This window comes from Centruroides sculpturatus, unplaced genomic scaffold (genome assembly GCF_000671375.1).
Source record: "Centruroides sculpturatus isolate CEXI.00-Female unplaced genomic scaffold, Cexi_2.0 scaffold109, whole genome shotgun sequence".
Lineage (NCBI taxonomy): Eukaryota > Metazoa > Arthropoda > Arachnida > Scorpiones > Buthidae > Centruroides > Centruroides sculpturatus.
In genome coordinates this window covers 74,367-87,698 of record NW_019384440.1, presented here as the reverse complement: position 1 = coordinate 87,698, position 13,332 = coordinate 74,367, and the positions used below count along the sequence as shown (strand labels likewise).

General features: G+C 34.6%; 1 protein-coding gene across 1 annotated transcript in view; it reads right to left on the bottom strand.

Annotated features, from left to right (window-relative positions):
* Positions 1–12,960, bottom strand: part of LOC111620114 (plexin-A2-like) — a 47,451-nt gene extending 34,491 nt beyond the window's left edge. Inside the window, exons 1-5 of the mRNA XM_023361973.1 lie at positions 12,816–12,960; positions 5,037–6,212; positions 2,835–3,017; positions 2,644–2,769; positions 2,449–2,549 (exon numbers count right to left, since the gene is read on the bottom strand). Coding sequence (XP_023217741.1) covers positions 2,449–2,549; positions 2,644–2,769; positions 2,835–3,017; positions 5,037–6,179 — 1,553 coding nt within the window. The 5' untranslated portion in view covers positions 6,180–6,212; positions 12,816–12,960. The remainder of the gene's footprint in view (positions 1–2,448; positions 2,550–2,643; positions 2,770–2,834; positions 3,018–5,036; positions 6,213–12,815) is intronic.
* Between the last annotated feature and the right edge of the window lie 372 nt (positions 12,961–13,332).

The following is a 13,332-nucleotide window of genomic DNA, read 5'->3' as shown; positions in this document are numbered from 1 at the left end:
TTGTGTTCGCAAATAATCGTATTATATACGAATCGATGGAATGCCGCGATAATTTAAATCAGCGTTAATTTTGAGCTTTTTTAGGCTTCGAGCAGACCGCGTTATAATGAATCAAAGTTAAGCGAAGCAGCGTTAAGCGGGGTCTTACTGCAAATAAATGCAAAATGCCCCTAGATCTGTCCTTGTATTCGGACGTGTCCGGACCCATTGTTCTATTTGAGCAAGTGCCTAAGGTTGTCCTTACAGGCACCACCAGTAAACCATTCTTCTCATCATTTAAGGTGTGTTCCATAATTATAAAGAAAGTTATTCTAATTGGAAAAATTTTTAAATCACGTTTTGATCAATAAAATGAGTTTAATTTTTATTTCATATGATCTATAAAAATCCAGCAAAGAGTTGCGTAACTTTCCCGGCTGTTGAAAGATTTACTTTTAAAAAATAACTTTTATATTATTAATCATACAAATAATATATAGTGTGCGGCGCCATCTATTGAGATTTTAGCATTAAAATTTTTATACCGGTATTATTAATTATTATAAAATCGTAAAACGCATATTTTGAGGGCAGAGATGAGTTTTATTTAAAAAAAATAATTGTAGGCTAAATGTTAATTACGAGTAAAATCTTCATCAAGTCCGATTCCTCTCGAGATATGACAAAAGTACCCTCTTTATCTCTCCATCCTCTCGACCTTTAACCATCAAAATTTAATAGCATCAATTTCCCTTATATGCGAGCTACCATGCCAAATTTCATTTCTTAATCATTATCTCATCTCGAGATATTAAACGACAGACTCCAATAAACACACACACACAATGATATATACATAGGTTATATATCCACAGGTTTTCCCCTGTGGTTTTGACTTTTTTGGGTTCAATAGGTTTCAAAACGAAGATTTGCAAAAACCCGGAGGGTAAATTTGACACGATTCCAATACTTTCTCTTGTTATGTATACATGACAGTCTGGTAAATAAAATGATGAGAAAAGTGATATTCAATAAAAACTGTTCCTGTAATAAAAAATATTATCTATCGATATCCAATAGTTTTCGTGTCCCAAAAGTATAAAGGCAGTGATTATAATTTCTATTGAAATAACTCACTCATTGAGACTCATAAATATTCACACAAGTCTAGTTAACAATTAATTCGAGTATTTTTATTGTGATGGAATTTATCAATATTCTCAGGGGGTATCGTTTTGAAAAAGGGCAAATAACCATTTTGAAACATGGAGGAAAGTTAAATAGATAGATTGCCAAACATTTCATTTGATCTACGAGTGTAATTGACAAATTTTGCGTTAAAAGTGATAAATATAGCACCAAAAGTCAACAAGGCCATCAAAGTTATCAGCAAGATATACAATTATTAAGGAAATTTCTACCAATTGTTCAAATTTGAGATCTTTCTTACCATATCTACAGATCTGTTGGCACTTCCAATGGTGTTTTTTCAAAGTAAATTATGCCATTCGTTTGTCCATCATTCGCCCATCATCAAATGAAAGTTATATTCAAATTTTGAACAGTTTTACATAACAGCATGCATCGCCAATTGCGTTTTTCAACAACTAATGCCATTATTTTGCTTGAGTTTTAAACATAAATGTATGAAACAATATTTTGTTTACATGAGTATTTGTTAGAATTTAAGCTATGAGCATTCAGATGCAAGCGAGTGAATTTTTCGAGCGAAGTTTAATTAAGCAAATGAAAGTATAAAAAAACAGTGTTATATTTGAATTCCGTATAGGTAATAGCTGAATTAATTAATTTTTCTTTTAAAATATACTCGCTTATTAGTTTTATGTATACATAACAAGGAAAAGTATTGGAATAGTCTTAAATTTGATCCTTCAGGTTTTTTGCAAATCGTTTTGAAACCCACGAACCCAAAAATGCCAAAACAAACGGAAAAATATTTTGTGGTTATATGTATGTGCGTATGTTAGCGTCTATCTATTTCGTTTAAATATCACAGGATGGAGTAATAATTAAAAAACAAATTTTGGCATGGTAGCTTATACACTTAAATCTGTATTACAGTACAATGAAATAAAAACGATTCTATTAGAGCGTTGCCTGATGCCTTCCTGAGAAAGCACCTGTATATTGCACAGTCAAGAGCTATTGTTAGTCTTTCGAAACCTTTCGCAAAGCACACTCGTAATAAATAGACTAATTGAACAGCTCACTGATGGTGTCTTAGGCTACGAATTTTAGAACTAGTAACAATACGCATTTTAAATTGCTTACAATATTATTACGACCCTGTTCTAGTAGAGAACAGAGTCGTAATAATGTAAACAATGATTTAACGTAGTAATTGATTTGTTTGGCATTGATGATGAGATTAAATAGATCATTTTCTTAACGGCATTCACAACTATTACAAAAATACGCTTTATTTGTTTTTTATTACAAAACACATACTTGTTTTGTATTGTACACCATCCACAAAATGGGTCATTTGCACCAATGCAATCATCGCAAGTATTAAAATTGAGGCATTCTTGTACTTTCATTTTCGTTACCTAAATATCATAAAAACATTAAATAAAAATCTTTAAAAAGTATTTAGAATATTTCAAAATATCTTATGTAAAAAAGCAACTTTAAAAATCATACTCTATTTTTTGTCATGACGTAAATACTTTGTTCTTTATCAAACAGCATATCAGGGTTGACAGCACTTCCTTCATCAACTGTAATATCGCTATACTCATTTGCTACTGTTGCAGATTCAATTATAACCTGTTAAAACATTTTATTTATGAAAATGAAATGTAATAATTGCAATATAAAGGAAACTTCCTTGCCTTTTTTAAATGTCCGGTTGATGTACCTAGAAATGCTACAGTATTGTCATATGCAGGCATTGCTGAAACAGCTGTCAATAAAACCCCATTATATTGTACAATTGGCGATGTCTTAACTGGAATAGTTCCTCCTAGTGGGTTATTAATATCCAAACCACAAAAGTCATCATCAATTTGAACTTGCTAAATTAAAAAAGTATATTGCAGATTACCATTTGTAAATATGTTTTCTTGGTAAAAAACCAAAATGAATAGGTAGTTATATAACTTTTTTCTTTACATCTCAGATTGAAAAATAATTTGATAACAATAAGACAATTGTCACTCATTTAAACAATATTTAGTCAATAAAATTAATCAAATTAGTTTACAAAGAATATTAATTCTATTATTTGAAAAGTTCTCATAAAGAACCTTATAATTAATGACAATTTCTACAAAAAAAAACAAGTAGATTGCATTAATTTAAATTGAAATCTATGTATAAAATAATAGAATAAATTCTAATTATTCTACACACAAAAAATTAATTGATAATCATAGGTGTATTCAAGGCACAGTCTTCTCTGCTGAATATACCTGAGCAACTGAAGCACAACTGAAAAGAAAATCAAGTGAAATACAAGTGGAGAGGATGGTTTGGTTTGATCAATTGGTTTTGGCAATCTGCCAAAGGAGATAAGTTTTCGATTAGAAACCAACTTCTACTCAAATGTTGGATACACGAAAAAACTCAAAAAACTCCATGCAACTAACCTGTTGGTAATGAGAAACCCATGGCATACTACCAGTGTTCAGTAGTGTTATCCACTACGTCACTGGTGATACTGGAGAGGGTGGACATATATAATTTTCAACAAAATTTTTGAAAATCTGACTTCGACTTAAATCCAATCTCCCAAAAAAGCAACTCATATATTTTAGCCCAGTGATCCAAAACTTTTTTAAGCTATCTTGGTTCCATAAACTTATACCCAACGCCCCTAACCCATTTTTTCCTTGTGCGAGTAAGACTTGGAAACATTCTTAGAAAGACTTTCCTATGAATCTCACACTTACTGAACATTGTTATCCACATCTGGAAACCATTAAATGCAATCTTTCTTCTTACCCATTTTAACAGAGGGAAGGGAAAGATTGTCGGTGACTCAACTCTCGACTATGGTTACCTTTCAGTATCTGCCTCTAGCTCCCCCCTGCCACCCCCTTAGATTTACTGACCGACACAAGGGTACTATAGTGCTCACTTTTGGAACCACCTGGAACTACGCGATTGGTTGGCCCTTTCGGCCAACCAATCGTCGTAACGTAAACGAATATCACTTTTCTCGAGTTTGAATATTAACCAAACCTCGAATATTCGAATATTTCAAATTTTTGATTAGTTTGAATACGTAGTGAACGTATATAGTCAAACCCCGACAATACAAAGTTGACGGAACTTAAAAATTGGCAATTTGTAATAAGTTTCGAATTAAGAAAACTTTACAAAAAAATAACGGTCATACCATCAAATGACAAAAGCCAAATTTTTTCTCAATTACTTCATTCAGTTTTATCTTCTTTGGATATGTTGAAAAAATTTGTGTTGCTCCACACAAACGACGACGAAACACGCGTTCCTGGTGATGATGTGACTTCTGCATTGTTACTTTGCTTGTGTGACTTGGGAAGCTAGAAACTGCTTTATATCAAATAACCTAATACAGTATAATAATTATCGACCACGACACACTTCGTATTACATATTAACCAAACTTTAAGATTAAAATGCCTATTCTTATCCACAAAATCGCAAATATATTTCGCATTAATAGATTAAACAAAAATACTTTATGGCTTTTTTTACTCTTACTTCATGATTGCCATGGGTTCAACCAGAATCGTAATACAATAGTTTTTTAAAACTCTTTCCGCCCTATGGGTACTAAGAGTATCTCTTTTAGTAAGCCCATTATGGGTTCGGCCAGACCCAAAACGGGGCGGCCGGGTAGTGAGGGATGGAGTCCGACATATCCGAACGGACCACCATCCCAAAAATTCATAGGATTTTTGATCCGTCCACATTAGTTCTCGAGCGACAGGCTTCCACCTTAACCGCTCGGCCATCCATTCGATTTCATTATATAAATATTTAAAAATCAATACGGGAATTATATTATTGGAATTTTAAAAATTAATACCTATTGAAATATTACTTACAGTTTGTGAACATTGTTGACTAGGATTAATGAAATCCAATCCTCGTTGACCAACTCCATTAAAACAATTTTGAATATTTTGAGTAAATTTTCGATGGATAGCAGATAATGCATAAACACACAATGCAGAATTGGCACTAGGCTTAAAGTAGGTATCACTGTCACTTTTAGATTTTGCAAAAACAACATATAGAACATCATCTTGGGTAGTGATACCTAAACTCGCAGCAAGTTCTGATCCAGGATGACCAACATATCCTGCCTGAGCAAGATTATAATGAGTTCCGTCATCAGCTCGACATTCAAGAGGTACTTCTGTATAGGAATAATAATGTACATCATTTTGACAAATGCGAATCAGTTTTGAAATAAAAGGTTTAGGATGCGATGTCTGGTTTCCTTGTACAGTTATAAAATATGAAAATCCTTTTGCGCTAAATCCAAATACATATTTAACGGGATAATGTTCACGCGACATGCTATTAATCATAATTTTAGTTCCAGTTGTGACACCTGTATATGCAATTGCAAACATGTTTGCAGGATCCAAACTTCGACTGCTGACGGCTGGTATATCAGATTTGTAAAGTCCAATTCCAGTGTATGATACACCAACGTAAAGAACATGACTACGAGATAAGTCTTCTGGACCAGGAGCAATAAATGCTACAGTGGATGCAGTTGAGTTATTTGCCACTACAAATTCATTAGCTGGAGTTTCATATAAAGTCACATTTTCTACATCATGTGATGTACAAACTCCCTGAAAAAGACTTCCACATGCTATCAATTTGCTTTGAGAATAATCTATCGCTAACACTTTATTATAATAATTGGTTGATGATTTTTGTTCATTTGGACACACCCTTGTAACCGGACAATTTGGACTGTCTTCTCTTGGTCCCATTTCCACAGATTCTTGATATTTTAAGTCTTTAGATAATTGAAAAATTCTATTAACTGCCCCAATATACACTTTTCCGGTTTGCACGTTTACAGCAAGTTTATTAAACATTTCTACATCCTTATTTTCATATACTTTATAGTTAACATATTTTACGTTTCCAGACGTTAGCTCAAAAGCAATTATAAGCGTAAATACTAAAATCTCCAAAATATGGAGAAAAGTAGATGGTCTCCGCATTTTTATAGTCCTTGTGTAAAAACGTTACTTTATCTGTAAAAAAAAATAATAATAAAATAAAATCGTATATTAAATCTTTTGTTAATATTAATTTCTTACCACCTGGCGATATCATTGCCAAGGTAAAAAAAAATTCTAAAACTATACTTTCTCTTGTGTTAATTCAATAGGGGGAGACAGGGGCTAGTTGTCACAGTTTTTAGTCATTTCTAGTTTTAGAGTCTATAATATCAATTATAGGCGTAGGCGATATACGAGTAAAAGGACACCATTTAACAATGAAACAACGATTTATTAGATTAACGAAAAGAAAAAAAAAATAAAGAATACAAAATCTAACATTTGGGGAAATGAATTTAGTTCGCTAGCTCCTAACTCGCGGAGAGAGAGTTTACATTATTTGTTTCATACTTCTAGTAGATTCAACGTAGGCACAGAATTCGACGTACAAAGTAAAAATTTTCGGAGACGTAATCCTTTCCGACCGTTGATGTGGGGGAGAGAGGGGGGAAAGAAGTCGCTTTTATAGCTTCGGGTAGGGGAAATTAGTCAGGTGATCTATTGTGTGAGGTAGAGTTGGTCCTGCAGATGTGGAGGTTAAAGTTGTTCCCGGGACCAAAACAAAATGACGAATTCGGACTTTAACTATAAACGTTTTGTATTGCAGCAGAGGAATGTCATTGTTCGAGGGTTGAATGTTTATATTAACGATGAAAGTTATAAGTTTCGAACGATATATGATACTTTTTTCTGACAATGTTATTTTAACGAGGAGGCGACAAATTTATTTCAAATACGTCGAAAATTTAGGGGGGAAAATGAACAATTTTGGGCTTACTCTGAGGTCGGATCTCATATAATAAATATATGAACACTGAATAATTTTTTGTCATAGTTATTAATTATTTTGAACATATTATACCCTGTGACAACATACCCCCTAGACGGGATATGTTGTCACAGGGTATATGTAGTTTAAGCTCTCACATTTCCTGAGTTTATTTTGGTTATGTTAAATTATGCGTAATATGACATTTACTCGTGCCAATTCTATAAAGAAAATAGATTAGTAATTTACTATTATTTATTCTGCGAAAGACAAGTAACTAGAATATTTACTGTGAGGCCCAAGCGATACTCGAGCTCAAGTGTTAAAAATATCATAAAGGTGTCAAATCGAGGTATCGGGCTTTGATTCTAACGCTCGTAAAAAATTGGAACAAAAACTTAAATAAAATTGGAAAATAATAAAATTATTAATCGAGAGAAAAAAAAGGTTTTTAAATAAACTTAAGAGAAAAAAAAGGTTTTTAAATAAACTTAAAAGGAGATGCAGCGCTGATATCATGTGTCAGACTTATAAGAATTCGAAACAATTAAATACGAGCAGTAGTTTCAAGGTGCGATTAATTTCCCTTGATCATATTAAAACACACTGTCGAATTAAACCTTTGGTAGCCGGAAATGGTCTGCTTGGATACAGGAAACCGACCAATCAAAAACTAGAGATCCGGGAAGAGAATCTTTTAAAAACCTGTATCTAAAGAACAAAGGCAGACTTTTTCCCTGCTTCCCTTAGTGAAGTAACTGTAGGAGACTTCTTCCAGACTTCTCAGCCTCTGACAGTGTCAACCACTGTTCAGAATTTCCCCAGCTAACAACTATAGTTAATTGTCCAGACTTTTCCCTGCCTCCACGAGTGGACACCATCCATTTTGAACTTCAGGCTATCATCCTTCGTCACAATCTCCCACACCATCGGGCACTGACTTACTGCCCCGGGGCCAACAACTGAACAATCCAGAGCCACCAGAAGACAAGACACTCTAGATTGTAAGACAGTATAAATAAACGGGTTTGTTTGTCACTGTAGCTATTTGCCTCACTTTCCTTCATCCCACATACGATAATAAGTCCTGACATTTGGATATCACCAATTCGGCGACCTTCGCATTACATTTGTCTTCAGAGTCGCAATTGTAACAAATATAATATGGATTTACATCTGTACATAGCTCGCGAGACCAAACTCTCACCACAAACCAAACAGAAGGTCTTTTCTTTCTCTTCGGATGAGTCAGTTTTACTTGTTAGTGACAAGTTGCCCCGTTCGATGTGTGACAATTTGCCCCAAATGAACTTCCTTAACAAATCGGTTCATAGTTTCTAACTTCAAAATAGAAAATTCAATTGCTCGTAATTAGGGAATTCGATCCCGGTCCTTATTTCTAATCCCGGGATTTCGGGATTATACTTATTCGATCCCGGGATCCCGGGATTATTTCGGTATTGAGGGTTAATAAAAAATAAGAAAATCTTACAGAAATTAAAAATCAAAATTTAGACAAAAATCAACGTATTTTACGGTATACACCTAGTTAATTTAATCACTCTAATTAATCAGACTTACAGTCAGACTAACCAGACTTAAAATCACTGTCTTCATGTTAAATTTATTCTTTTTTAAGCATCACTGAGATCTCTTTAAACTCACATAAATTGAAAAAACCTTTATGTAACAAACTATGCAAATAAACGTTGAAAATTAACAAAAATCTCTCTTAACATCGACTAAATAGACTACTTTCATATAACAACCTAGTAAGTAGGTAGTAAAGTAAGTTTCTTAGCAAAAAGTATTTAAAAATAATATTAATCAGTCACATTTTTCTTAAATATAAAGAAAACTAATCTAATAGGAACATTCTAATTTGAATTGCGAAAATATGATCTGAGAAATAACAACGCATCCAGTGTCTCATCACCAAGTCTGCTTCTCAATTTGTTGCACATATATGCAGCTGCTGAGAAAACGCGTTTAGGTTTGATGGAAGTTGGAGGAATCGTTAGTAAATACTTATAAGCTTCGAGGACACGGGGAGGATGGAAGAAAACAGTCCGGTCGACACGGATCGGGATTGTAGGAGTAAAGGCTACAATCCCGATTGTTTCGATCATTGTAAGCATGTCTTTCTAAAAATAAACGCGTTAATTTTGTAAATTCGGTCTCTGTGTGAGTCTCTCAGCGTCCAGCAAACCACTACCCCGAAACGTAAAAAGACTTTCTCGCATCATCCTGACAGATCGCGGGCAAGGCGAGGGTCGTAACCTTTTCACCTAAGGTCGACCCCCCTAAGCGAGAGGCGTCGGGTCTATATTAACCACACTGGCAAAACAAGATGGCTGACACATTGACAGGTAAAACGCACTGAGTAGTGCTCTCGACTGCGCCAGAAAATCGATTGGCGCCCGCGAAAATTCAAAAATACAAAAATGAAGTATATTACCAAGTAACCCAGTGAGAACTGCTTGCCTATCATTTTAGTTGAAAATACAAAAAGTTTTATTCCAAGCAAGCATCGCAAGCCCGCTTGGTTAATTTCTGCTGCTTGCTTGGAATAAAATTTCTTGTATTTTATATTAAAATGATAGGCAAGCAATGCAATTCTGTTAAAAGCACTGGCACTGAACGTTTCGCTTCATGCAGTCTATTTTGCAATTTTTTAAAAATGATGTCAATCCCGAAAATCCCGGGATTAGGAAAACTTAATCCCGAAAATTTTGGGACTGAAAAGTGGTCGGGATCCCGGGATCCCGATTTTCGAGATCCCGGGATCAAATCCTCTACTCGTAATGTATATATACATTAAGGACACATCTAATAGGAAATACAGTTGTTACTCACCTTTTACTAATTGAAAGTTTTCAAACGGCCCAAGACATGATGCATCAAAGTTTACGCGACTTGCTGTAAATCTTTTAACCGCTAATTTACAGAAAACAATGCAACGGATATATGAACCTATTCCTAGATAACGTGACCATTCAGTTTTGATTACAGTAGACTCCCCCATAACACAGTAGATACGTTCCGTTTTATATGAATTCCGTGTTTTACGAGTCACTTAAATACATGAGTCAATCACAGCCCCGGCACGTGTGCAGTTTACAGACTACGGCTGTTTGAAAGGTTTTCTTCCATAAAATTAATCGATTCTAGACTAATTTCACACAACATTTCCAAAACACGTATAATTTTTTGGGGAACAATCCATATAAACTATGCTATAAACAAAAAATTGTAGGATTACTTACCGAGTGTGCACTATTCGACGACGCCATTGCTTAATTAAACTTGTTTTCGTCGCGGAGCGGCGCATCGAACGGCGGACGCATGTTTTCTGATAAGTTATTTTTCTGCGAAAAATTCGCTGAACTTTGGAGACATCATTATTATAAATATAATTTTTATGGCCGTTGAATAATAAATGTTTTTTAGTAGGTCCAGTGCTCGTTTAAACTCAAAGATTTGTGCAATATCCGCTATTGGTCTAGATTCGACCAATCCTGTCGCGACACGAGTCAGCGATGACGTTTTACCGTATTATACGAGTCTCTTGTAGCGTGTTTATACGAATACGATCGCAATTTTTTCGCCGTGTTATACAAATCCCGTATTATATGAACCCGTGTTATAAGGGGTCTACTGTATATAGGCGATATTTCCACTGTGACAACTATCCCCGGTCTCCCCTAACTTATGAATTTTTATGGATTGTTAAAAAATTTTAAGTTTCTTCAGTAATTTATTAATAATATTATACCTTGTATTTTTATTTAAACAATTATTAAATAAATGAAAAATAATTGACTAATGCTACATGAAAACTGTTTTGTGAAATAATATACCTTGTATAATTATAGGAATATAAAAATATGTCTAGAAATGGGCATATTTTTTATGCCACAGCTTTCTTCATAAGAAATGCTCAAAATACCCTCCGCGTGCATAGATGCACGTGGAGGGTATTTTGAGGCGTCAAAACAGACTTCTGCACTCTTTCGAAGGTTCCAGACCTTCCACAAATGATGGTGCATTGCAGCTGCATCTCCACATTGTCTTCAGGTGACTCCACAGATAAAAATCCAGAGGATTCAGACCGGGAAACGTGGAGGCCACACAACTGGACTTACTCTAAATCACAGGCTACCTATCCATCTGTATGGATATGTAGCCTATTATTTAGTACAGCCGGCGCATATTGATTAAAATTAAAGTGAATTGAAGCTCACTTTAATGAAAAGTTATGTAAGAGAGTTAATAAGAGTTATGTAACCATCTATTTTTCAGTATAAGAGGTTTGATTTCTCGAAAACCACCTTTTTCCGGAAATGTTTATATACATTTCTGTAGTTGTTTTCCTGTAAAATTCATCCCCGAAGCAAACTTCGGAAATTAATCCCACTATTTCGAAAACACCCCACATAACGTGTTATACTTAATTGACGTCAATATTATCTTGTAACGAAAATATATTATGACCTTTTCAAGTTATCAGGAAAACATTTCAAAGAAATTAATTAATCTAACCTATATTAGCTTCTAATAAAGTCAGTTCTTTTTTTATAAATAAACTTGTAAGGATCAATAGGCCAGATATAAAATGGATAGAGTGTTTTTTTATTAATGTATTTCCGTTTTATTTATAGCGTAGCCCATACTGTATATGTTATAGAATAAAGGTTAAGTAAAACAAATTTTATAGCCATTCTGATTAAACTTTGAACTTTTATATCATGTTTTGATAAAAGGGTAGTAAATATGGTTAAAATATAGCTACACTTTTTTAACAAAATATGCTGTTTATAGTAGCCTAAATATGCAATTAAAGAAATGTTGCATAATTTAAAAAGTTTTGATCAAACGTGTTCGAATTATTTGCTTTTGTATGATATAGTCGTAATTCAATACATCTATTAAGAATTCAGGCACTAAGGAATTATAAGGAACTAGGATACCCATGTCCTTGAGACGTGGGTTTTTAAAAGGTTCGTCCCTCGATCAGGCATCTCAACTGCCCCGGTTATCTCTCCACACTTTCTGATTGGCCATGTACTTGTTTCCAGGAGAAATTCGAGACCAACTCAAGCTGCGAGACATTTAATTCGACGCCGAATTCCTATGCCAACCGGATATGTTTATCGATCTGTAGAACTTTATCTTTACATCAGAACTGTGTATTCTCTCTTGACAGCAATAATTTCTAATCGCTCATTTCTGACGTATTATTTTTCCGGCTGTTATGTATATTATGTATATAACACGAAATTGTCTTAGATTTGACCCTTTGGGTTTTTTTGTTTTTGCAAATCTCGACGTTTTGAAATCCCTTCCGCACCCAAAAAGTCAAAAAAGGAATGAATTCCGTTGATACGTGTATGTGGGCGTCTATTTCGTTTAATACCACAGGATGGAATAGAGATTAAGAGACGAATTTCGGAACAATAATTTTGTATATAATAGACATGTGTGAGAACCGAGGGGGTATGACTACGTCGTACCTCCGTGGATCGGCTTTCAAGTCGGAGGGACTTGCTCACTGGATGGCTTAAATTTTTAATTTATCCCGAGGGAACGGGACTAATTTTTTTCCAGGTCCGGTCGAGTGTAGGAGGGAGGAGTGCCGTCGGTAAGGTGACAGGCGATATACGAGTAAAAGAGGACACCAATTTAACAAGGAAACAACGATTTATTAGCTACCTATATAGACGGTACAATAACTATTATCGAGGGAAAATTCTGAGTCCCTAAAACGCGAAGGGCCGAGAGAGAGTTCACAAAAATTTGTTCCATACATCTTTATGTCGATAGTTATCCTCAAGGAAAATATTATTTTATCCAACACGGTAGGACCAGGACACAATATTCAAGGAAATTGTAGGTGACGGTTGATGAACGACACCCCCGAGAGAGGGAAGCAAGTGGCTTTTATAGTTTCGTCGTGGGAGAATGGTCGTGTGATTAATTGTTGCGAGGTAAAAGGTACGCGGATGGGTCAAAGTTGTCCCGGGACCATGCTAACTATCAACTTTGGAGTTGGAATGTGGGATTATTTTCGAAGTGGACGGATGTTTACTTTGAACGAAAGAGGAGATTGGAATTTTTCCCTTTTTTAAGTTAGGTTTTAGTTTAGGTTTAAATAAAAGTTTAATTGAGGGTTTAGGAAAATACGGGATATTAATCGGAAAAATCGGTAAAAATTCCGGATTTCACACATGATACTATTAAATTTTTATGGTTAAAGGTCGAGGGAGTAGGGAGATAGAGGGGATCATGTGTCGTATCTCGAGTGGGGTCGGACTTAGTGAAAAT